The sequence below is a fragment of the Schistocerca serialis genome, chromosome 6, assembly GCF_023864345.2.
Source record: "Schistocerca serialis cubense isolate TAMUIC-IGC-003099 chromosome 6, iqSchSeri2.2, whole genome shotgun sequence".
Lineage (NCBI taxonomy): Eukaryota > Metazoa > Arthropoda > Insecta > Orthoptera > Acrididae > Schistocerca > Schistocerca serialis.
In genome coordinates this window covers 684149204-684176562 of record NC_064643.1, presented here as the reverse complement: position 1 = coordinate 684176562, position 27359 = coordinate 684149204, and the positions used below count along the sequence as shown (strand labels likewise).

The 27359-nt window shown below is 40.8% G+C and overlaps 1 protein-coding gene across 1 annotated transcript in view; it reads right to left on the bottom strand.

Annotated features, from left to right (window-relative positions):
* The window catches only part of LOC126485113 (synaptic vesicle glycoprotein 2C-like), a 498779-nt gene that overhangs the window by 6223 nt on the left and 465197 nt on the right, over positions 1-27359 (bottom strand). Inside the window, exons 9-10 of the mRNA XM_050108743.1 lie at positions 24725-24839; positions 20918-21077 (exon numbers count right to left, since the gene is read on the bottom strand). Of these exons, the coding sequence (XP_049964700.1) occupies positions 20918-21077; positions 24725-24839 (275 nt within the window). The remainder of the gene's footprint in view (positions 1-20917; positions 21078-24724; positions 24840-27359) is intronic.

Here is a 27359-nt window from a genome sequence, read left to right as displayed (position 1 = left end):
AGTCGAATTAAGTTGGGTGATGGTGAGGGAATTAGGTTAGGAAATGAGACACTTAAAGTAGTAAAGGAGTTTTGCTATCTGGGGAGCAAAATAACTAATGATGGTCAAAGTAGAGATGATATCAAATGTAGACTGGCAATGACAAGGAAAGCATTTCTGAAGAAGAAAAATTTGTTAACTTCGAGTATAGATTTAAATGTCAGGAAGTCGTTTCTGAAAGTATTTGTATGGAGTGTAGCCATACATGGAAGTGAAACATGGATGATAAATAGTTTGGACAGGAAAAGAAGAGAAGCTTTCGAAATGTGGTGCTACAGAAGAATGCTGAAGATTACATGGGTAGATTACATAACTAATGAGGAGGTATTGAATAGAATTGGGGAGAAGAGGAGTTTGTGGCACAAATTGACCAGAAGAAGGGATCGGTTGGTAGGTCATGTTCTGAGGCATCAAGAGATCACAAATTTAGTATTGGAGGGCAGTGTGGAGGGTAAAAATCCTAGAGGCAGGCCAAGAGATGAATACACGAAGCAGATTCAGAAGGATGTAGGCTGCAGTAGGTACTGGGAGATGAAGAAGCTTGCACAGGATAGAGTAGCATGAAGAGCTGCATCAAACCAGTCTCAGGACTGAAGACCACAACAACAACAACAACAACAACAACAGATTGCCAATCACCACATAGAGGCGGCATAAAGTTGCAGACAGTTACAATGAAAAAGACTGCTAAAATATTAGCTTTCTTCAGGGTATATATGCAGACAAGAAAAAAGAATTTCCGGATTTTCACTTGATCTCCTGGTTAAAAACTAACTTTTTCCTCACATGGAAATACACTTCTTCTAAGGTGAAAATACACTTTTTCCATGATAAGCAACAGTGTAGTTTCCCTCAGAGCAGTAAAAACATCAATTCCTTGAATGGTAAAAGTTTTATACACCAGTGCAGAACTTCCCGGCACTTTAGAAAATGAAACATGGCAGGAGGAGGGGGGGATGCATTTTAGATAGATCTTTGATGTGCAGCAACATGCATGCTGCATATTTTCATATTAAGATACGCTGCATATTTTTGTTTTCTGGGCTTGAAATTATTCCAAGTGGTTGGTAGTTTTAAATGAGAGTCAAATGCTCTGTGATTTAAGAAATTTATTGCACATTTTCACATGTAACATAATTCATCTTGCATAAAAGGAAATTTCCTTTGAAAATAACGCTTTTCAAAGAACCATTCGCAATATTTTCCTGTGACCTCTTGAACATGGGTTCCTTTCAGCAGGTGCCAGAGTTCGTCAGAAAACAGGTGTTACTGCGTGTGGGCAGCTACGATGATAGCACTAAGAGTTCTTACATGACACAATAAAAGTAATAGGACATCAGAGGATACTCCAAGATCATAGGAATTTTCCAAACCATACTAAAACGTTTAATGCAACTTAAAGGACACATTTGTACATCCAGATTTACAATGAAACAGGCTCCAACCTGATATTAAGCTTTTCAGTGCGCTTTTTGGGGTGCAAATTTTCTTGGAGTACCAACACTGTATTGTCTCATGTTTTGTTATTTATTATGGCACAATGCCATACATGCCAGAAGATGAAAACGTGCCCTTGAAATTCAGTGAACAGTTGAAACTAGCCAATAGTGTGGAATGGAACATTTCATTTCTTATAAGCTGACTGCATCTGCGGAAAAGATTAATAAAAGCCACATTTATTTAGCAAACCGACAAAAATAACTTTGTTGTTGTGCAAGGTGATTAATGCTTGACTGCCAAAAACTTGGAAATAAAATAAAATCAGAAAACTTAAACTAATATTTTAGCCTTCCATAATTATGTGAATGTATTTTAATTTACTTTATCACTCCAGGCTACGGAAGTCCATTTTGTTTCCATTTGATGTGTGAACTGTAAATGAAGGGAGAGCAGTAAAACCGCTAAACCTAAACACAGGTCACCATCCCCTCCCCATTACAACTCAGACTGTTCTGCGCATGCGCGAATCTGTCAGCTTAGATGCACCAGAAAAATTTTTCTGGCTAGCATGACTGCTTCTTGCTACTGCTGCAGCCGCACTTCAAGTAGCCAGAAACGGAAGGTACTGCTCATATGCAACCGAATTGTGCATGTGCAGGAGTCCACTGGCAACTGCTGAAAACGAACTTAATGTACACGCTTATGACGTCACATTCAACGGAACTAGTTTGCTGTTATGGAAAATTCTACTGTCTTCATCCTAAAGCCTTTGACACATTTTGCTTTAGGCAAGTGCTTGTGTGTGCACTGTGTGTTGTTGTAAATGATGCATTTCCTTTGCAACTTAAATTTTATTTTGGTTTTATTCTGCCATTTACATTTTATTGCTGGCAGTATTATTCAGCAGTAGCGGGATACAGTAGAATTCTTTGTTAGCCTAGCAGTTGTTATAAGTCAAAATTACAAAAGTTTAACTCAAGACTAAAGCAATGAAAAATTCCTGGAATTCTAAAAAATTCCCAATTTTTTCTCTGTTTTCCCTCAGATAAAAAAATTCCCAGGTTTTTAAAAGGCATAGGGAAATGTGACTGGCTGATCATTTACAGAAGAAATTTGGTGAGCCAGTCAATGTGTTAATATATCAAGAATGTCACCCTAAAATTTTTGGAAACAACTTGAACAAATTTCATAACCTTATAACTCTCGCCACATTCATATGAACATCACTTAAAATAGTGGGCACATCTGTTGGAAAATCTGCTGCTGCCCACAGGATGCAAAATAAAACACAATCCAGTAAAATGAGGCACACAGAGATCTGCACATCTCAAGCACCACACAGAGCTTCTTATTTGTCACTTCCAGCCACGACCGCAGCTTGTGGTCTAGTGGCTAGCATCGCTGCCTCTGGATCACGGGGTCCCGGGTTCGATTCCTGGTTGGGTTGGGGATTTTCTCTACCTGGGGACTGGGTGTTTGTGTTGTCCTCATCATTTCATCATTGTCATCATTCATGACAATTGCTAGATTGGACTGAGTTAAACATTGGACTGTGTAAAAAGTTAGACTTTGTATGGGTGCTGATGACTGCGCAGTTGAGCACCTCACAAACCAAACATGATCCTCATCCTCACTTCCAGCCCCTATTCTTCCCACTGACACAACTCTGTGCCTCAACAGGGAGACAACGGCATGCAGGAGGGATGGCACACTGAACCAACTGAGGAACCTGACATCTCCTTGGCTGCTACATCAGCCCTTTCACTCCCTGTAATACCCATGTGCCCTGGCATCCAGCAGAAGGACACCTCCTTCCTTAGCCTTTGTAGCTAAAGGATTGCATTCTGGATATCCTGGACCACTTTATCATGTGGATACAAGCATTGCAGAGACTGAAGAGCATTCAGGGAGTCGAAGCAGATGAAGAATTTAGCAGGCACAACACATTTCATCTGCTCCAGCGCCCTCAACACTGCCGATAGTTCAGTATCATATATAGTGAACTACAGTGAAAATCGAATTTTGAGGACACGATCTGTGAAAACAACAGAGCAACCAATGGAGTCCCCCATTTAGACCTGTCTGTGAATACAATTACATAGACGGGGAACTCATTTAAAATGTTAGAAAATAGGGTATTAAAACAGAAGTTGGAATGCAATCTTTCCTGTGCTGCATTAAATCTAAAATTATTCTGGGCCTCTGCAGTAACTAGGGCGGCAGTCGGTTAAAACCTTCGATTTGAGCCCATAAGTGCTCCACATCAAAGGGCTCCAACACACACTTCATACGGATCCCAAATGGCCTCATTGCCTGCAGACAATAGGTAAAGAGGCATTCCACACTGAGACAAGCAACGGTATGGTATGCTGTGGAATTGGGCATACCGGTGGTGAATAACTGATGGACCTGATCCACCATGAGTAACTGCCACCAGACGGTAGATGGCAGTTTCTCAGGCTCAGCACAGAGACTGGGTATGGGGCTGGTCCTGCAAGCTTTCATGGCCAGCCAGATCCCTTCATGGTACATAGCATCAATGATCTTCAGGTATGAAGGCCTCATTGACCTGTACACTGTGAACCCATAGTCCAGCTGTGTTCGCACAAAAGCCTGGTAAAATGGGAGCAGGTGCATCCTGTCTGCTCCCCAAGACCTGTGGTTAAGATACTTCAAAATGTTCAGTGCCTTCTGGGACCTTGCCTTCAGGTCCTTCAGGTGTGATAACCATGACAGTTTGGAGTAAGAAATGAGGCCCAAAAATGACACAGTCTTCAAAAGGGAGAATGGTGTTCCATATACGCAATACAGGTAAATTAAAAATATGACAAGAGCGATTAAAATGAACACACACACAATTCTCTACAGAAAATCTGAAACTGGTCTTTTCAGCCCACTCCTCCAGCCTCTTTACTGTGAGTTGCAACTGATGAGTTGCTGTTGCAGTAATGGAGGAGCTACAGAAAAATGCAAAGCATCCAACAATAAGGAGCACTGTACACGATTCCTGACTGTTTATGGCTATGGAAAAGAGAGTAATACTTAAAACACTGCCCTGTGGAACACCATTCTCCTGCTCGGAAACTTTTTGACAGTGCATCACCAACTTGGTATTGAAGAAAGTGCTTTGATAAGAAGGACCCAATGAAAATGGGGCAAATGGCCACGGGAGCCTGATTGGTGGAGCTGCCCTGGAATATAGTGTCACCAAGCAGTAGTGTATGCCTTACTGACATTAAAAAATATACCAACACAATACTGTTTACATATGAAAGCCTGCTGAAAGCCCCCTCTAGCAGGGTCAGGTTGTCAACAGTGGATCAAAATCTCCTGAATCCACACTGGGTCTCTAACATCCAGACCAGACGACAGTTAACAATTCTCTCCAACGTCTTTCCTACACAGCTCATTAAGGTGACACTCCAGTAACTACTGGGACACATTCAGTCTTTTTCCAGTTTGGTAAGAGTTATCGAAATCGCCTCCTCCATGAGCTTGGAAAACTGCCTTCCTCTCATATCAAAATTGAAATATCTTAGGAGAACTTCCTTTGACACTGGTTTCAAGTTCCACAGCATATTGTATCAGAGTTGGTCATGACTGGATGCATTATCACGAGCCACAGACAGTGCAAAATCCAGCTGCCATATGGAGAATGGGCAGTTGTAGATACCAACTGTTAGACCTGAAGTCCAACTCATCCCTTTCCACAGTGGCACGGTAACAATGGAGCCAGGGTCCTGGCTGGCAGTGGCAGTAGTCAGTGCAAAATGCTCTCCCATTGGCTGCCCAATGTTTCCATGTGTTGTTTGGAGACACACCTGATTAAATAACACTTCTACAGGTAACCAACTTCCTTTACTGGAAATCCTCCTGATGGCTTCCTCTATTCTAGGAGGACAAGTGGAACGGCTGAGAGAGTCCAGGAACACTTACCATGACCTTTTATTGCTCTCCTTAATGATGTGTCAAAGCTTTGCCCTTCCTAATCGATGGCTGTGATGTTTTCCACCATTTGGCAGCTCTTAAACTGCTGCACGCCTGACTGAATGACAGAACGGCACTCATCAGTCCACAAAGGAACAGGTGACCTCCTAGTAGTATGATGAGAGGACTTTGGGATGGGGACATCACCGGCATGGTGGATTACTCATTGATGTGGTCCATCCCCTCCTGGATGCTGTTGTGGCACTCAAAAAACAGTCGGTTGTTCAAACACCATCCAGTTGGCTCTTTTGATCATCCATAATGGTTGTGTCCTTTCAGGTAGATCTCCATCCAGTAAGTGATTACAGAGAGGGAAGTGGTCACTGGAATGAAGGTTGTCAGTGACTTCCCACTTAACAGAGACTGCGAGGCCCGGAGAGCAAAGAGGGAGAACAATGGCTGAGGGTAGCTCAGTAGCAGCACAAAAATGAGTGGGAGAGCTTGGATCAAGGATGCACAGCTTGAGAGTCATCACAAAGCACTCCAAATCTCGATCCCAAGGGCAAGCAGAGCTTGAACCTTACAATATATGTTGGGAACTGAAGTCTCCCAGTAGAAGACCCATTAGAGCCACAGAGTCATTCGCATCATTTGGAGGTAAATATAGTGAACAAACTGTGATCCTCCGACATACATGAAATGCAACCGCTTGGAGTTCAATAGCTAGGGGTAGAGCAGAGGAGCAGTGCACATTATTGACAAACAATGCGACCCACCCTTTGCCCTTTCCAGTCGGGTCATCCTTGCAATAGAGTGTATAGCCTCATTGCTTTAAAACGCATTTCCTGCAAACACAAGCACAGGGGCTGTGCCAGTGCTTGGAGTTTCAGTTCCTCCACATGTATCTTGAGTCTTTTAATGTAGGATAGGAGCCATCTGTCATAGGGGTAGCACTTTCATCCTGACTTTCTGCCAGGGAGGGGAGCCCGGAATGGGTGGAGGCTCAGTCTTGGGGAGTGAAGATTGCATCTGTCTGACATCAAAGTCTGTCATGTCTAAAGAATGGAGAAAGTCATCAGAGAAGATGACATCGACCCCGTCGGACTGTTTACTTCCTGTCACCATCAGTTGTGGATGATTTGCCTTTGATCTTTTGCCCTGGGTAGGCTTTGGAGCCACAACTGAGGCTGTGGTAGTGGCAGAAATGGACAGCATACAAGACTGAATCTTTGGAGGGGCAGGGAGCTCTGCAACGTTGGCAACTGTGGTCTTTTCTGAAGTTCAGGTGGGAGGTACAGATGTCAAAATAACTGCAGCAGCACAAGTGTGTTGACAAACTCAGGTACTAACACTGACACAAACAACTTCCATTTGTGTAGCAGCATCAGCTTTCTGCAACAGCTGTTTAAGAACCAAAGCAAAAGAGGTAGGTAACACTGGCCGAGATGTCCACATCACGGGCATTGCTGTTGCTGCCAACTAGCTACACAGTTCACCTACCACTGTGCCACTCCACATTTGCCACCGGCCAGCCCCCCCACTGCCATCTCCGTGAGGGTCGTAGACTCAACGCCCGGGGTGCATACTTTCGCCTCCATGCAGCCAGCCGCCCCGCCTCCCATGTCGCTGCTATGTGAGTACTCAGCCACTGCCCAGCCCCCCTCCCATTGCCACTGCTTCCGTGCATATCATGTTGATATGTACTGAGGCACTTGCAGTGATCTGTTCAGAGAAGAATGTAGAAATCAGTAAATTATAGTACACAGCTAAATTTTGCATCTTACACAGTTATTACCGGCTGTGTCTTGACCTGGGATGATTTGAACTTTAAAATTTTGTGAGTCTAATTACTATGAATTTCTTATATTTATTTTAACCTCTTTTGTCCTCAAAGTTGTGATGAGAAGTTTCTTAAGGTGAATCTTTGAGAGTTTTCAATTAATCTCCAGGGCTTTGCAGCTTGCACAATGTGTTTGGCAACCAAAGAGTCTTCCAGCCTTTCATGACATTTTCTTCCATTTCCTTTTTGCATCATGATCCAAAGAAAATTCTTTCATTTTTCCTATAAGCATCATTTCTGTGCCCTCTAATGAAAGTACATTTCTACTCCTTGCTACACAGATGTGAGTGCTTTCAAGGGCTCTGTAACCCCTTATGCCTCCAAATTATGTCTGCAAGGTTTCCAAAATCGTTTTTATCTTGGTGGGAAATTTTTTTTATTGCAAGACCAGGCACAGATGTGAAATCAGCTCCTAGGCCTTGTAATAAAACTGACAAACCATTGGGTCTGATGATCCTGGTATTGTCTATCAGTTTACTATAGGTACTAGGCAAGCGCATACATAGTTGTAATTACATGATTAGCACTTGTGTTGCCGAAACCAACAGGATGCTGTGTGGCATGTCAGATTGTGGAACAAAAGGAATGAACTTTTTCTACCTTCTCTTTCTCATCTCTTTACATTCTCTTTTCTGACCTTTTATTCTTTTTCAGTCCATGACTTCTGTTTTTTGTAAGTGTTAGTTGCTTAACTGGTTAACTCAATGCAAGAATCTGAGATGTATTAAGTTATGTATGGTAATAAAGAGTTATAATGAATGATGAATGAGAACTGATCTGTTGTACACTGTAAGTTGTTAATTGAGGATATGACGACTTCCAGTTGTTATCCCCCAGAGGGCAGCGAAGTTTTGTTGATATAATGTGGTGTAAGACACTGTTTTACTGAGGCTATTTGTGAGCAGGCAAGAAGTCCTGTCATTCATGTGGCTGAAGGTAATTATGTGCAGGCAAAAGTTCATGTGTCAGTTGTTTTAAGTGATGTTACTTCTGTTGTACAGGTAATGTTTTGTTTTGGAAGCTGAGGAGTATACAATGAATGCTAATTAAGTTGCTAATTGTATGAGACAAGATGATTCAGTGATGTTAAATGGTCTATTTTTTTGCTGCTGCCCCACAGGTCGCCTCAGAACAGTTAACCACGATTCATTTTACCATGTAGTGAGTTTCCAGTTGAGACAGTGTTTTTGGACTCATTTAAATTGCAGGCTATGTTACCAGTGAACACTTAAGCAGAGACTGCATGGTGCAAACAGCCATGCTCCACACGCAGCCATTTTTCTCCCTTTTCTTCGCCTTCTCTGCAGTAATTCAGTCTAGTTTTCACATTTTTATATGATTTATAAGTCATTTATTGCAAAGGTTTTGAGTGACAATGTAGTGAGAGTATTATATGGAGTATAAATATAAGTGGTTGTAAGTAACAGTTAATATTTTGTGTGATAAGGATGACTCAGGTGCATGCCTATTTGTATTATACGGAAAGTTTAGGTAGTTTGAAGATTTTGAGGTATTTAAAGTACCCTCTCGCAACTACTGTATAGGTCTTCGTCATGTGATGAATTAAGCTATTTGCATTATTCAGCTTTGTTGTAGAATTTTGGCGTTGTACTGTATTTCACTTGAAGATCTCTTTTACTGACAAAATTTTTATGTTGTCTATCGAAAGAATGCATTAAGTTTACCTTACTAAAGTTTTTAACAATGCTAAATTTTACAAGCCTATGCCTTTGAATGTTTTGTTTCGTTGTCAAACCTAGAATGTGGAGGCCCTCTTTGTGGTGTCTATTCTGTTTGTCTTTTATTATTCGATAGATTGTTACGCTTTGAAGCTTCATCTGACTTTTGCAACTAATGTTCCACAGCTTTTCAGATGAGCTAAGTCCACTTTCAGGTCTTTCAAGGTGCCACTCACAGTGGTAAAAAATAATACATCTTTTTTAGTTCTTATGTCTGCCGAACTGACTGTTTCCCTTCAACTCTCTTTGCAAAACTTTCCTGACCTGTCTTCAATGAAATTAACATTTACTTTTTTCTAACCTATGTGTTTATACAGTCTATTAAGTCCTGCAGTATTTTATCACATGCTCCGACCTTTACAAACCAGAATTTTTGTCACCTTGAGGTGACTCTGTTGTAGTTTTTATGCAGACAACAAATCCCTAAAATGACTGGTCACCCTTTTCTGAATTTTGTGTTTGCTGAAATTCAACACAGAGATGCACTATTTCACCCTATTTCAGTTTTAAATTTAAAACAAGTACTGTACCAATGGTCTGAACTAACCGCTGTTAACCCTTTTTTTGTCATACACAAGTTAAGATCCTTTCATGTGCAAATTTGGTGTTGCTCTGTACTTGGTGTTTAAACTGCTGTCAGACAGCATTGTCTTAATCTGTTTTTGCACGTACTTAGTGTTATACTGCCAGAACACACCAACAGCTGTGCTTAAAAAAATGTTTTCTTTAAGATCACTTTAGTAAGCATACGTGCACTGCTTCGAGTGCTGAAAGTGTCACCTCACCCTCACTCCTCTCGCCCTTCCCCCACCCTTGCACCTATCTCACTCTCTCCCCCCACACAAAACGTGCATTATGCCACAAATACCCCCCCCCCCCTCCATCACCCTACTAGATGGTTCAAATGGCTCTAAGCACTATGGGACTTAACATCTGAGGTCATCAGTCCTCTAGACTTAGAACTACTTGAACCTAACTAACCTAAGGACATCACACACATCCATGCCCGAGGCAAGATTTGAACCTGCGACCGTAGCAGCAGTGCAGTTCAGGACTGAAGTTCCAAGAACTGCTCGGTCACAGCGGCTGTCACCCTACTAGAGAAAAGCACCACTAAAGTTTGGCTACATCACACACGCATTTCTCTCCTTCCCCTCCGTGCAACCTATGTGCTCTTCTCCCATCAGCTGCAAGTTTGTTTACAAACAGTGCATGCACTTGTCACCCAGAAACACATTGTAGCTATGAATCTTTTCATATTTAATGAACTGATTATAAACTCATTGTATTCTTTCCTTTCTTTTATGCGAAGTTTTATGAATAGGACAAGGATATTTTTAGGTGTTTTGTCACTGTGAATACACATTTTAATTATCTTTCCTGGAGTTTTGCCTGTGTTTCTCTGTGCCTATAACTTTGTTTTACAAGCTTATTTTATAACATGTGACAGTCCCCTGATAATCTGAAAACGCTAAACTCTAAGATCAGTAGACAAGATAGTTTTTCTTGAACTTTGCCACTTCAGAGGAAAAAATAAGTCTGTAACTGATTCTCATTTTCAATTTACAATCAAACAAATGCTGTTCTGGTCTTGTCCTTCGGCTTTTCTAGCTGTAATTTTAGTTATAGAGAACAGTTTTTACTGTAACAGGTTTGTAAGACAATGTGGCTGAGTGATGCTATTGAGAAAAACATTAAATCTGTGGGGTTTATTTTCATATTTTAGCTTCTTAGGTAATGGGAATTAGTAATTTTTCATGTGCTTCCTGCAGAAGGGATTGGGGGTGGTACCACAATTACGATGAGATAATGAGCAATATCTTGACGTAAGGTAATGTACATTAACGATTTGGCATAGATCTGTTCCATCAAGTACTTTTGCTTTACGTTGCTTTTATAATTGTGAGGTAATGAGGTGGATACTGATGATTTTATTTTATAGTTCTGGGAATTACATAATCACTTAAAAGAAGATGTGTCTTCTATAATTAATGAGTATAAGTTGAAACGATGACTAGGAAGCCCTTACACTAGGTGCATTTACTCTACAAATATTTAAGGCCATATCAGATCCTCATTTTGCAACTAGACAATATTATGTTCTATGTTGAGCACTAAAACGAGAAATATCAATTACAGCTTCCCAGTTCTGTTTGAAAGTACTGAGTAATTTTGAACTAGGTTTAATATTTCTCTCTCTCTTTCTTACTGTGCCGTCCTAAATACACCATAGTGTGTCATATTTTGAAGGGCTATTACTGTACAAGGTGATATAAGGTATATTAAATTGAGTAGGTAGAATGTTAATATTAGAAATTCATGAGTTTTGATGTGTAGTCTTTTCTATCCCCTGATTTCATCCGTAATTCCAATATTTTGTCAGTATCAGAAAAGGCTTTGTACTCTGTATTTTAACATGGGTTAATGTGGTTAAAGGTTTTCATGTGATTTATGCTACATCAACTCTTCAACTTGCTAACTGCATTCTACATTTTACTTGAATGTGTTAATATTTTGCTTTGTACAACTGCTCCCCACAAACATAGTCAGATGATGTAGCAATATTTTACTTAGGTTATTACTCTTTTGCAAATGTACTTAATCCAATTCTAATCCAATCCAGGTGTTAATGTTCTGCAGTAAGCTGAATTCTTATGTTTTTCACCCAAATACTTTGATTATCATAGAATTAAGTATTCTGTCATGTTGTTGATGCATTTTATGTTTTGGTATCCATTCCACTGTGTAGCAACAAGATTAATATACACCAGACAACACAAACAGCTACCATTTCTGAGAGCACCTGTTGACAATTGAAAGATCAGTGCTGATTCAGTTCGGGCAACATCTATTTTCTATGACACTGAGTTCAGTTCTGCAACAGTAAATTAATAATAGGTTTTTTTCTCCTCAATCTAACAGAAACCATAATAGTTGATTCCTCTTTTGTGAAGCTTTCTGGCATGAACTGATTATCTGGAAGACGATGATTTCAATTATTACAGGAGCTATTGTATTTCTGCACAAAATTTGAAGACATAATATTTTACCGTTTTCTTAACTCAAGAAATTTGATAAACTTGACTGCAGGTAAGTCCCCTCCCACTTACACTAAATAAAATATTGTAACAGATTCCTCCTCCCCCCCCCCCCCCCAATACCATTAAGGTCCCCACTGGAGCAAACCATCTTTCTGGGGAGTGACTGACATTCTTTTGTAAACTGTGTCAACCACCACTCCTCTGGAAGGGGGAAGAAATGTACAGGTTGGCAGCCAGTCAAAGAACATTTTAGGGAATTGGTTTAAAAACTTTTATTTGAAAGCCCCGAGTCAAATCTTTACAAGCTTTCTCCCAGAGCAACTTCTTCTGTGCCTACATGACACAAGTTGCCCATCTTTAAAAGCCGAGGCAGTTCTGTCCAGCTGAACTGCCGACAAGAGATGCCTTGAGTCCTCTGCTGAAACTGATAGCAAATTCATGCCATCATTCATAGCCAGTAGCGTGCGTGAACACAGGTCATGTGTGTTGACGCTGGGGGATTCTCAAATGCAGAACACAGTTGCTTCTCTCTCTCTTGTGATACAGACCTTGAGCAGCACAGACATCTGTCTTGGAAGGCAAAGCCTCCGGCTCTGCATTCTATAATCAGCCCTGACATCAATTAACATGAACCGCTTATCCTTCCATTGCTCATTTCAATTAGTTAGTCAACTTCCTAGACTGGCCTAACCTGGTAACTTCCAATCCTAGGTGCGCTCTTTGTATACCATACACTGAAGTATATTCTCTTTATTTTAGCTAATTTCCTGTTCTATCATTTAACGGCAGCCCTGGATGCCCACTTACAAGTCACGACCCTTCGACCTCCTGTACACTGTAGTAAGCAGGCTCCAACAACCTTTGTCCACTTATCCTGCCCATGTACACTTAAGTACACTTTAAATAACTCGCTACAAAATCGCAAAACCCTGGTTTCATAATTCTTCTATATTCAGATAAGTTATCAACTAACAACAACTGATAATTAACAAAGCTTTTCAGACAACATGTTCATACATGATGTTTCAATGCTTCACCAAAACTAGAAGTTCATACCTACAGGTAATTGCAGCCAGCCTGGCATAGAGTCTATGTAACAACATTCTTTCTTTTTCTTAGGGCTCGACCATTGTCATCATGCCCCTTTCTTCTCTGTAGTCATCGCTTTCTGCACTGTGCCTGCATTTTTCTTTCTCATATCTGCAAATAAATTCCAACAGACCCAGGCACTGTAGATGCTCTTTACTCTACTGCTAATTTAAGTCACATTTTTCACAAGCACATCTTTCATTAGTCTAGTAAAAGGAAAGTGAGATGTTTTGCTAGGGTTCATGGCAACATGTACCACTAAATTGGGAATGTCCACCAGATTCCTGCATGTCACAACACCTGTGCCATAATTCAAGGTGGTGTGCAGCTGTTTCAGTGGCATATTCCCCAAGGCACTGAGCTTTCTGGAGATTCCTAAATTGTTGGGAACTAGAACTTTCAACCAACAGTATTCCATTAGGCAATCAAGTAACTGATTTCAAAGTGATAGTAATGCCGTCTAAGCCTTTTTGAATACAGAAAGGCAAAACTTTTTGAAGCTGCCGTCTTTCCTTTTCACTATTAAAATCACTTTCTGATGTCCAGCGCGCATTCCATTACTAGACCCAAAACTTTTGAAATTAGCTTCTGAAACAAGAGGACTGGCAACATAAGCCCTCTCATTTTACTGGGTTTTGGTACCTACCAGCGGCCAATCTTTCTGTTGGGAAGAGAAGAAGACAATTTTGAGGGTTCTGTCTTGGTCCCACAAGGCGCTAGGGAAATAAAAGTCCACCTAGACTGAGTTCTTCATGTGTAGGTATGCCTTATAGAACTGTGTTCTGGCAGGTTCCCCAGAGGTAGCCCACTAGTAACTGTTCCATCTCAACAGCCACGCATTTCATTGTCGTGCAGCACACCTTGAGACAGAGGGGATTTACAGATGTTTTCACCCCCTTGCAATCCTGGTGGTCGAGCTGACGTCCCGGTTCCTCACGACACATGACGTTCCATCGTCGTGCGGCACTGTGGTAGCTGAAGTGTGCCCAGAGCTTATGGTGATGAGGGACTAGTGGCACTTAATAGCTTCAGCTCAGAAAGTCTGTAGTCATCGAGCCAGTAACCAGCAAACAAATGCTGAGTGCCTGAGGGAGGGGCAGGAGATGGAGGGATGACAGGGTAGATGTGGCAGAGGATGCTTTGCTGCCTGTAGAAGTGTGATGAGATAGAGCTGCTAGGTGCAGTGTTGTCAGGGAGGCGGGGGGGGGGGGGGGGGGGGGCAAAGGAAGAGGAGAGGAGAGGAGAAGGGCAGACCAGTAATAGGAGCATTACTGGGATACAAGGCACGTGTAGTGCTGGAGCGGGAGCAGGGAAGGAGAAGGTGGGTGGAGAACATGGACTAGCAACGTATGAGGCCAGGGGAGTTATGGGAACGAGGATATGTTGTTGGGAGAGTTTTCATCTGCACAGTTATAAAAGCTGGTGTTGGTGGGAAGAATCTAGATGACACAAGCTTGAAGTAAAGCACATTGTGTTGGGGCAGGAGGGGGCAAAGAAAGAGGAGAGGAGAAGGGGAGAACAGTAATAGGAGCATTACTGGAACAGAAGGCATGTGCAGTGCTTGAGTGGGAGCAGGGAAGGAGTAGGTGGGTAGAGAACGTGGACTAGCAACATTTGAGGCCAGCGGAGTTATGGGAATGAAGGATATGTTGTAGAGTGAGTTTCCATCTGCACAATTATAAAACCTGGTGGTGGTGGGAAGAATCCAGATGACACAAGCTTGAAGTAAAGCATATTGTGATGGGGCAGCATGTTCAGCAACTGGGTGGTGCACCTATTTCTTGGACACAGTTTGGCCCTTGCCCTCAAACTCAGCTAGTCCCTGTCCTCTACCCACCTATTCTCTTCCCTGCTCCCATTGCAGCACTACACACAACTTCTGTCCCACAAACATTCCTACTAGGCTTTTCCCCCTCTCTATTTCTGCCTCCCACCCCCTGTCTCCTTCAGCACAGCCTCTCAACACTGCTGCACCTAGCACCCCACCTTGTCTCCTCCCAACCCTGCCCTGTTATCCCTCCCCCTCCCTGTCCCATGGTGCTTCCTTAACCCCACAACCTACGCCAGAAAACTTCTGCTCACGTCAGATGCAGTAAAAGTTAGGCTCCAGCACCTGAGACAGTGGCTGTGTGTGTGAGTTGTGCTTGTGTGAATGTGTTTTCTGTTTTGGGTGAAAGCTTAATATTTTAGCTGCCATTTTCGCCATGCCTGACTGTAAAGCCTTGTCTATGTGGTGAGTAACAATAGGTCCTCCCTATATTGCTATAAATAATCCTACAGTTGTTTCTAAAATATAGGTTGTTTTTATTGCTTTACCCTTTACCTTTATAATACAAGACTGGTATACATAAATAGCTTTGCAGTAATGGGTAATTGTGTATTAGTGTAATAAAACTTCACACAAAAATTAATAAAACCAAACACAGGGACAAAAAAGAGAACACTTATAGAGAAACAAGAAGTAGATAATATGAGAATAAAATGCAAGAGAGGTGAAAATGATGCTATGGAAGAGAAAGGAGAAATGAAATGAAAACGATCAACATAAATCAACAAGTACATGGTGGGAGACAAGAAGTGTATTTGAAAAGCAATTGTGTATACAGGCACTGGAAGACTGATGTTGGAAAGTGAAACAAAATTATCCTTTGGAGTTCAAAAATAAATATCTTGGTCCCTTCCTATAAGATTACACAGTACACTGGCCAACATTAATTTCTTTGTTCATTCTAACACACTGCTTCATGAAAACTCATGATGATGAAGAGCCTTCTGGGCCTTGGAATAAATTTGGATATACATTAATAGGCAGAAGAAGCCATTTAGAAGCTGCTTCTGTAAAGCATTTTGACAGTTTATTACAACTAGTCCCAATATGTTCATCTGTTACAGGGATTAATTCTGGATTATTTTTATTAAGGTTTTTTACCCCCTCACTCTTCAAACCATTGTGAAATGCACAGCAGAAGGTACTTTTTGTAGTACCACCCATTTGGGTTTCTTTGCATTTCATTCACATATGGGGTGTGAGAAGAGTGACTGCTTAAATGCTTCTGTGCACACTGGCATTAAAAGTCCAACTAAAATTACTCGATAGCTGCTGTCAGTCACTTGCTGCAACAGTGGTGCCACATCAGTAGCTGGCTACCGTTTGGTTACAGGTGACACAAAAACATGGTGGGTCACTTCACAAATGCTTTTAATGTGTAACACAGAGCAGTGTTATAAGTGGCTGCCACGAGGTATGTTGGAAATGCGAGACACTCTGTCAACTGTTGATTTTAAGTGACCAATAACTTAAACTGCAGCAGTGGTTCATTTTATGGCCCTGAATTTAAAATCATGTCCTCACAAACAAACCACAACCTCATGATGAGCAATATATCCGAGAACACGGTGGTCAACAACCTGTGGCAGAACAAATCACGATCACTTTGTTCATGGTAATTAAAGCTAATCTTTATGGGCAAACTCAAGACAGCAAACACCAAGTTTCAGTGCTAAAAGCAAGCTGCAATTTCTCACTATCATGTGCTACCTGAAACTATCCTCACACTAGCAACACAAGCTGCCATGTTACCAACCAATGAACAGTCCTTGTTGGCACTTGGTTGTAAATTATACACGAAACAAGTTCACTCCAAATGAAAAAAGAATGATATGATAAAAGATGTGACACAATATTAGAAATAAAAAAATGCATTTGAACCAATTATTTGAATAAAAACAATCATCAAACTCTTTTGGTTACATTTAGAAACAAACAAAATTTCACTACTTCCAATGAGCTTTGAATCTTCTACATGACAGCCAATCTCTGTGATTATGATAACTGTATATGCAACACTGAATAGTGTCTTGTGCAGAAGAATCCAGTAGTGTTCAGTTAGTGTTCTGTATGAAATGTGTATTTCATTAGAATCGTTTGTGTGAATTGTTTTTGGTGTGGTAACCATGTGCGATAAAATACAAAATAAAAGTGTTATGAATATAATAGAGGGAAACATTCCACGTGGGAAAAATTTGAAGTGAGCTGACCAATAGTTGTGGGAGTTCTCTGATTGGAGGAAACTAGCTGCAACACGTGAAGTATCAACAATCAAGTAATTTTTTTGGGGGAGGGGGTGGGGAGCCATTCCGATCCCGGGAACGGAGGGACTTGCCTTGGGGGGAGGAGGGGACGAGTGTGCATTCGCGCACAGACACACACACACACACACACACACACACACATCCGTCTGTGTATGTGTGTGTGTGTGTGTGTGTGTGTGTGTGTGTGCGAGAATGTATACCTGTCCTTTTTTCCCCCTAAGGTAAGTCTTTCCGCTCCCGGGATTGGAATGACTCCTTACCCTCTCCCTTAAAACCCACATCCTTTCGTCTTTCGCTCTCCTTCCCTCTTTCCTGATGAAGCAACCGTTTGTTGCGAGAGCTTGAATTTTGTGTGTATGTTTGTGTGTCTATCGACCTGCCAGCGCTTTTGTTTGGTAAGTCTCATCATCTTTGTTTTTAAATAAAAGTGTCAGACACACAATTCAGGATCCAAACACAACAAGAAAGAATGCCAGATATGGAATTTGAAGTGAGCTGACCAATAGTTGTGGGAGTTCTCTGATTGGAGGAAACTAGCTCCAACACATGAAGTATCAACAGTCAAGTAATTTTAATCGGACTATAGTCTAATGCCTATGGGAGCAATGCATAGGGGACAGTAGTATATTCCTGGATTCCCCATTTATTGTGGTTCTTGCAACTTTGCAGGTATGCTTTTCTGCACCAGACGGCATCTGTCTTCGAGCACCAGCCAGACTGGGTTCTTCAGCACTCGCCCGACACTATCCCATGCATCTAATAAACCTGGCACCATCTGTGCTGCTCTTCTTTATACATGTTCAATACATCCTCTTAGTTGGTGTGTGTCCCACACACCTGAGCAGTATTACAGATCAGTTACATGAGAGGCTTGTGATTTCCTTTGTTGACTGACTGCTGTTTTCCAGTCTCCTACAAATGAACTGAATTCTCCGCTTAACAGCATCTATAACTGAGCCCTTGGGATCACTCCATTTCATATGTCTACAGATTAACATATTCCAAGTAACACTGATACTGTAGTCACAGTACTCTATCTATATGTGTACAGTGAAGTGCACAGTTATACATTTCTAAACATTTAAAGTAAATTGCCAATCTTTGCACAACTGTGAAATCTTATCAGGATCTGATGGAAAATTTGTGCAGCTTCTTTTTATATTTCTCGATTGTAGAGAACTGCATAATCTACAAAAAGTCTGAGGTTCCTCTTAATATTATCTGCCAGGTCATTCATACACAACATGCTATGAATCATGGACCTTTCTGTGGTGGGATGGTTTGTGCACCTCAATTATGCAGATAGCCACAATGTAGATGCAACCACAATGTGGGGGTATACAGGGTGGTCCATCGATAGTGACCGGGCCAAATATCCCACGAAATAAGCATCAAACGAAAAAACTACAAAGAACGAAATTTGTCTAGCTTGAAGGGGGAAACCGGATGGCGCTGCCATAGGTCAAACGGATATCAACTGCATTTTTTAAAATAGGAACCCCCATTTTTATTACATATTCGTGTAGCACGTAAAGAAATATGAATGTTTTAGTTGGATCACTTTTTTCGCTTTGTGATAGATGGTGCTGTAATAGTCACAAATATATAAGTACATGGTATCATGTAACATTCCGCCAGTACGGACGGTATTTGCTTCATGATACATTACTCATGTTAAAATGGACCATTTACCAATTGCGGAAAAGGTCAATATCATGTTGATGTATGGATAATGTGATCAAAATGCCTAATGGACATGTGCTATGTATGCTGCTCGGTATCCTGGACGACACCATCCAAGTGTCTGGACCGTTCGCTGGATAGTTATGTTATTTAAGGAAACAGGAAGTGTTCAGACACATGTGGAATGTCAACCACGACCTGCAACAAATGATGATGCCCAAGTATGTGTTTTAGCTGATGTAGTGGCTAATCCGCACATCAGCAGCAGACAAACTGTGCAAGAATCGGGAATCTCAAATACATCGGTGTTGAGAATGCTAAATCAATAATGATTGCACCTGTACCATATTTCTGTGCATCAGGAATTGCATGGTGATGACTTTGAATGTCGTGTACAGTTCTGCCACTGGGCACAAGAGAAATTATGGGATGATGACAGGTTTTTTGCATGCTTTCTATTTAGTGACAAAGCATCATTCACCAACCGCGGTAACGTAAACAGGCATAATATGCACTATTGGGCAATGGAAAATCCATGATAGCTGCAACAAGTGGAACATCAGGGACCTAGGCGGGTTAATGTATGGTGCGGCATTATGGGAGGAAGGATAATTGGCCCCCATTTTATCGATGGAAAACTAAATAGTGCAATGTATGCTGATTTCCTATGTAATGTTCTACCTATGTTACTACAAGATGTTTCCCTGCATGACAGAATGGCGATGTACTTCCAACATGATGGATGTATGGCACATAGCTCGTGTGCGGTTGAAGAGATATTGAATAGCATATTTCATGACAGGTGGATTGATCATCGAAACACCATACCATGGCCCGCATGTTCACCAGATCTGACGTCCCCGAGTTCCTTCCTGTGGGGAAAGTTGAAGGATATTTGCTATCGTGATCCACTGACAATGCCTGACAACATGTGCCAGCGCATCGTCAATGCATGTGCGAACACTACGGAAGGCGAACTACTCGCTGTTGAGAGGAATGTCATTACACATATTGCCAAATGCATTGAGGTTGACAGACATCATTTTGAGCATTTATTGCATTATTGTGGTATTTACAGGTAATCACGCTGTAACAGCATGCGTTCTCAGAAACGATAAGTTCACAAAGGTACATGTATCACATTGGAAAACTGAAATAAAATGTTCAAACGTACCTACTTTCTGTATTTTAATTTAAAAAAAACCTACCTGTTACCAACTGTTCGTCTAAATTTGTGAGCCATATGTTTGTGACTGTTACAGCACCATCTACCACAAAGCAAAAAAAGTGGTTCAACTAAAACATTCATATTTCTTTACATACTACACGAATATGTAATAAAAAATGGGGAATCCTATTTAAAAAAACACAGTTGATATCTGTTTGGCCTATGGCAGCGCTATCTAGTGGGCCAACCATAGCGCCATCCGGTTTACCCCTTCAAGCTAGACAAGTTTCGTTCTTTGTAGTTTTTTTGTTTGATGCTTATTTCGTGAGATATTTAGCCTGGTCATGATCAATGGAGCATCCTGTATGCAGAGAGGCCAGACTAATCTATCGTTTCTGAACAGGCAGCAACCTTTCTTGTAGACCAGATAATTCATAACCTTCACACACAGTACGCTCCACAATGCACTGTACAGTAGCCTGTTGAGTAGATATGGATGTTTCAATTGGGCACTGGGATTTATTCTGGTTAGTATCCATAATCCACATTCAGATTTAACTAAGGATCCTCATAATCCCCTCACCCTCCCCTCTCCCTCATCTCAGATCTTAATGGAGTAACATTTTGCAGCCTATATTGACAAGCCTTATAATTATGAACATGATGTAAGTGAAAAATGATAATGAAATTAAATACAAATTAGCAGAACATTTTGGAACTTTCTTCAATTTATTTGTGAATTAGATGAGTAATATCTGTGTTTGACTATTATTTAACATCTAAAAACAGGTGCGGGTATGAAAATAGTATTTTTGTGAGAAGAGAACTGGTTCTCCAAGCTTAAAATGTTATACTGTACCTGAGACTTGTTGGAAATATATCAACAACAAAGGCCAAACTTGTTATGTGGCAAACTCCAACGAGGGAAACATAAATGGATATGAATGCTAAAGCTGCTCCAGATGTATATGACCAGTAAATGGCCAGTGAACAGCTAGCAGCAACAGCATATCCTGTCACTGAAAGACAATATATAAAGAGTTATAAATTAATGTTAATTCAATAGAATCCCTTAATGTACAGAACTCCACATTTTACAATATGTATAATTGTTCCAATACATTTTTCTTATAATTTCAGTTACTGCAGCATACAAATATCAATGATTTACTGCAATTATAATACTATATAAAAATAGAGAGAAATAAAGTTCAGACTTTTTAAACTGTTCAAAACGAAGTTTTGCGTGTCCTCATGACTGGCATATTATATTCTAGCTTTCTCAAGTTTTTTTTTCCTTTAATCGGAAAATACATTCCCAATATGCTTTTCATCAGAGCAGAACCTGTGTAACAGAGGTAAAATTAAATCTGTTCTCAGTGCAGTGAGACACAAAACATTGAAGATATTCCTTGATGATCACCCATAGTCAACAACACCATCTGACAACCATGTCTAAAAATTATAGCTCATAGGTACCTGGATGAGAGTACAATAGAACTGTGCAGTCAGTCAGTTTGGAATCTGTATGACCCAGACAGTATACGACTGACTTCGCAAAATCAATTTGGGTTCTGGGCATCTGTTATTAACAACAGTGCGAACCCCTAGCACTGTGGTGTGCAAAGAGGGTGGCCAGGATGCATCTAGAATGTAACTAGAATCAACAGTGTTATGTTACCTTCACCAATGAGTGCAGGATTTGTCTGATGCCTGATAATTGCCACAGAAGAGTGTGGAGGTGACTACGCACCATTTCAGACAAGCTGTTGTATACAGAATGAGATTTTCACTCTGCAGCGGAGTGTGCGCTAATATGAAACTTCCTGGCAGATTAAAACTGTGTGCCCGACCGAGACTCGAACTCGGGACCAGTTTGGAAGGTAGGAGACGAGGTACTGGCAGAAGTAAAGCTGTGAGTACCGGGCGTGAGTCGTGCTTCGGTAGCTCAGTTGGTAGAGCACTTGCCCGCGAAAGGCAAAGGTCCCGAGTTCGAGTCTCAGTCGGGCACACAGTTTTAATCTGCCAGGAAGTTTCAAGCTGTTGTATAGGTTTAGCAGAGTGAAGAGTCAGTCATATTTTGGACCAGTTGATGAAAGTATGTCAGACAAAGCTATCAATATTAAGGGTAACTTGAGGGCTGTGTAATATTAGGATAAGATCCTTCAGCCTGTAGTCCAGCCCTAAGTCGACATTTTGACACTGGATTTGTATTTCAAGATGATTATATAGGAGCATGCAGTGCCCACCTCCTGAACACTGACGTACTAGATGCAGGGCAGAACATGCCCATTTATCAGTATGACATTGAACCCCCTCTGGCCTGGGTGTGGGCAATGATTCAGTTGGGAATGGTGTCACAAAGCTACTGCATCCTCTTTTGATGCAAGCTGGTCCACAACTCTTGTAATCTGTCACTGAAAACATCGATACTGGTAACAGTACAGACCTGACATCCGAGATGGTCCCGCACATTTTCTATTAGGAAGAGATCTGCCGTCAGAGTACTTCAACATCACACAGATGCCTTACAGAGCCATGTGCCATGTGACGATGAGCATTGTCCTGTTGAAAAATGGTACCACAATACTGTCATATGAGAGGAAACACGTGAGGACACAGGATACCTGTGATGTACTGCTATGCTGTCAGATCTCCTTCAATTACAACCCTCTGCAACCAGATATCATACGCAATGGCTCCCCACAATGTGATACAAGGAGTAACATTACTCTACCTCTCGAAAAAATTGGAAGAACGGGACCTCTCCTGAAGTCACCTCCGTACCTGTGGATCATGGTCATTCAGAGTAGAGTAGAACCATGATTCATCACTGAACCCAATGTGACATCATTCATCAACAATCAATGCTTCCCCAGTCAAAATACCACTCCAAATGCAGCCATACATGTTGCGGTACTGATGGCGGCCTATGCACGGGATGGTATTTCCCTCGTCCACCTGCTTCTAGTCTCTGATCTGTGGTGGGGGAGTACACAGAGTACTTGTGCTCAGATGGCAGGTGCACATGTGAAGGAGTTATGATGTCCTTGGTGCACGTTAGGGTCATCCTCCTTTATGGTGGTCAAATGTGGTCAACTGGAATCTCGGCAATGAAAACGCCTACCCCCTCATTCCCATGCAGTCCAACACTGGGTCACAGTCACATCCACATGTTCCAGAAACCTGGATATTGCACGATTCAACCAGCTGGCCAATTGGAGAGTCACAATGAAGCCCCATTCAAACTCTGCGATGTGCTGGCAATGCTGTCTCACAAGAGTATGTGGCACACAATGATCACTCAACATCTAATGCAGTTCATGCCCCCTACATAGCCTAAAAGGCCTGTAAATAACACTCAACTTGAACGACACTAATATACTCTAGTGGCTGTTGTACCTGTAGCACAGAATTACAACTCATTTACACACTTGCCAGTGGTGCGTAAGTATACAATCTTACTGTGACATCCGACCACATCTTTTGAGAGATTCATATTTTTTTGTCATGGAGTGTGTATGGAATGGTCTTTGGTATCAGGTTACACAAGGGCAACCTCATTTTCATAATATTGTTACATTCCATCCTGGACTTCCCATTGTTTGATTAAAACAAGCATCTTTTCCTTAATAATATCCACACTAGGACGCCAAGGTCAATATATAAAGCTATTCACAGAGGTTTCACCCCTATCTGAGAGGATAGTGAAAGACATGCACCTTTTGCAACAAACTCTGTATTAATGAGAAAACTGCAATTTATAAACTTAAATTTATGAGGACTGCCCAGAAAGTAACAAACACTTTGTAATAAAAAATTAACAATATGGGAAAACCAAATTTTACTATACACACATTAAAGGTACACTCTTAAGCTATTTTTCTACATCATCGCCATTCAAATTGAGGCCCTTATACCTTCAATACTGTCTCTGTAGAAATCTGCTGCCTGTGATATGCTTTTGGGAACCCACTTTGCCCAAAATTTGTGGTAAACGAGCTTCTCCATCACAATTTTATGTACCAAACTCCGTGAAATTTGGAGAAACTGTTGCAAAAGTTCTGTAATCATGAAACGACAATTTTCACGAATTTTGTCATTGATGTTCATCAACAGTTTGTCAGTTACAAGTCTATGCTTATCACTGCAGTATGGCCATTTTTAAAATCAATGCAGCACTGCCTCACTCGGCTTTTACTCATTCCTTTTCCATACACATCACAAAGGTCACAATAAAATTCAATTGGGCTGCACTTTTTTGCCAACAAAAACCAAATTACAGAATGCGCCTCACAAGTGGTGGAGTTTTGTATTGCAGCACCCATTTCAATACATCACAGAAAACAAAGTAACAGACATGCAGACCACACACTACCAATGCTGGATTCGTACTGAGTGTAGGAACATTATGGCACCAAGGCAGCACCTATAGCCCCACCTACCACTGTCCTGGGCCAAAATATCTGTTATTTTCTGGATAGCCCTCGTACAACTGGTTTACATCCTAGTTGTGAACAGGAATATTTCAATGCTTTGGTTTACAATTTTATTTGCGTTTACTGTTTGTTTACTCAAGAATTAAGCATAAAATACACTACTTAAAGAGTTCAAACAAAAATCTCCTTTGAAACTAATTTTATTTTGAGAGATCAAGTAGACTTACACATTATAGCTTTCTTTCCGACAAGGTTTACGACAAAACCAGCAAAAATGTAGAACAATCCAGATATTGCAGCAATGGTCATGTTGTTCACATACACAGTGCTGTTAATCATAGCCTGTAAAGTATGAGACAATTAGAGGAGTCTTTATTAATTTTTTTTTTTAAAAAAAAAGCATGAGGCATTTGTTCAAAACTCTCACTTAGGATTGCGCAAAAGCTTCACACAGATCAAATAACACATACTGTAACTAAATAAGAATTGAATGGTGCAGAATGCAAAAATGAATATGCTTGCATTTTATGGAACTTATACATGCTCTTAGATTCTGTAGATCCCAAAATTTTATAGGGGACATTTACTTCCAAGTTGCTCAATCAAAGACATTCCTAGTGAGAACATTCAGTCAGTATGATGGAAATCTGGTGCTCACCATTGCACTGATTAGTAAGTTACAATTGTAGGCTTGCGAATTCCTTTCATTAGTACACTGGATGTGTTCAATTATAACATACTTTCATGCCTGTGGACTGCTCATAACACCATTCTGTTCCATTCATGAGTGGTGTGGTGGTGCACCGTATTGCTTAGTGTGTAATGAAGCAAGCTGGGATCTCTTTACTTTCTCTCGTTTTGCCATCTGCCCCTTTACATTCATTTTTTCATTTTTGACTAATTACAATTAACATACATGAGTATAATCTGCATTTTCAAAAAACAGAAAGGCACACCCTCAGTCTTCATGCAATCCTGCTTCACGAAGAGAGTGTCGTCTTCCCTCCAGTCATCGTTGAGTTCGAGCAGCACACATCTGAATTTGATGTCTTCATTTAATCTGACATCTGAGGATCCAAAACCATCAAACAGTACTCAAGAAGGGTCGCACAAACATTCTATATGCATCTCCTTTGCAGATGAGATACACTTTCCCAAAAGTCTGCCAATTATTCAATGTTGAGCAGTAGCCTTCCATACTATCCATCTGATGTGCTCATTCTATTTCATATCACTTTGCAACATTACTCCTAGGTATTTAATCGATATGACTGTCATGCTCCACACTAATAATGTTGTATTCAAACATTACAGGATTGTTTTTCCCACTCACTTGCATTAACTTATATTTTTCTACATTTAGAGCAAGCTGCCATTCATCACACCAACTAGAAATTCTGTCTAAGTCATCTTGTATTCTCCTACAGTCACTCAATGATGACACCTTTTTGCACACCACAGCGTCATCAGCAAACAGCCTGACAATACCTTTGTCTCTGATGAACACTTCCCATCAGGACAATGTACTGGGTTCTATTACTTAAAGTCTTTAAGTCAGTCACATATCTGGGAACCTAATCCACATGCTCGGACCTTCATTAACAGCCTACAATGGGGCACCATGACAAATGCTTTCTGGAAATCTAGAAATATGGAATCTGCCTGCTCCCCTTAATCCATAGTTCAAATTGTTTCATGTGAGAAACAGCAAGCACAGTTTTGCATGAGGGATTTTTTTCTACTCAGAATGTATTCAAGAATTCTGCAGCAAACCAATGTTAAGGATATTGGTATGTAGTTATGAGAGTCCATTCTTTTACCTTCCTTATATACAGGAATAACCTGCACTTTTTTCTAGTCACTTGGCACTTTGCACTGGGGGAGATATTCGTGATAAATAGAAGCTACGTTAGAGGGCAATGCTGCTGAGTACTCTCTGTAAGACTAAGCTTGGATTCCATCTGGACCTGATGTCTCACTTGTTTTGCCTCTCTATGCCATGGTTGTCTATTTCTATGTCTCCACACAGGAGTCAGTGCGACAGTCAAATGACAGTACACTTGTATGATCTTCCATGAATAATTTCATAAAAGTGAAATTTAGAACTCTAGTTTTCCTTTTGTTTTCTTCTATTGTCACCCTTGACTGACTGACAAGTGACTGGATAAAAGCCTTTTGAGTGCTTCAAGCATTGATCATATTATGGACACACAAATTTCTGCTAAATTTTGCCTGTTGACATTCGCGTGTTCTTTTCTGAACCAAGAGTGCAACACTCTCTGCTTCCTCAGAATTTTCCAAATTTGATTATTAAACTATGGAGAGTCTTTTCCATCGTTAATCCATTTACTTGGTACATACAACTCCAGAGTACAAATTACAATTAGTTTAAACCTCGTCTGTAATGCCTCTACATCTGTCATATTGGAACTAAATGATGTCCATCCATTGCCTAAGTGGGATGCTAACAACTGGGATGCTAACAATTATTTATCTGTTTACCCCCTTAGCATAATAACTCTCCTACCCTTTTGATGGATTTATTAATTTCAGTACCCAACATTACTATGATGACATCATAATAATTTATTAATCCCCATCTCTATACTGACACTGCCAAAAGGTCTAAAATGTTCCTATTACTTGCCAGTTGTCTAACTGGTTGTTCAAGACAGTTTTCAGAAAATGTGTTCAGATGTAATTTAGAAGACTTGTAACCTGCAGTGAATCCATAGATGTCCCAGTTCTAACACCACATGATCTGTTAATTCTGTGCTACTGAGTGTTGGCTTACCCTGAAATGATTCTACAACTGTTATAGCAGAAACAGGTGGCCAGCAGAAACATCTGATGACTAACTTG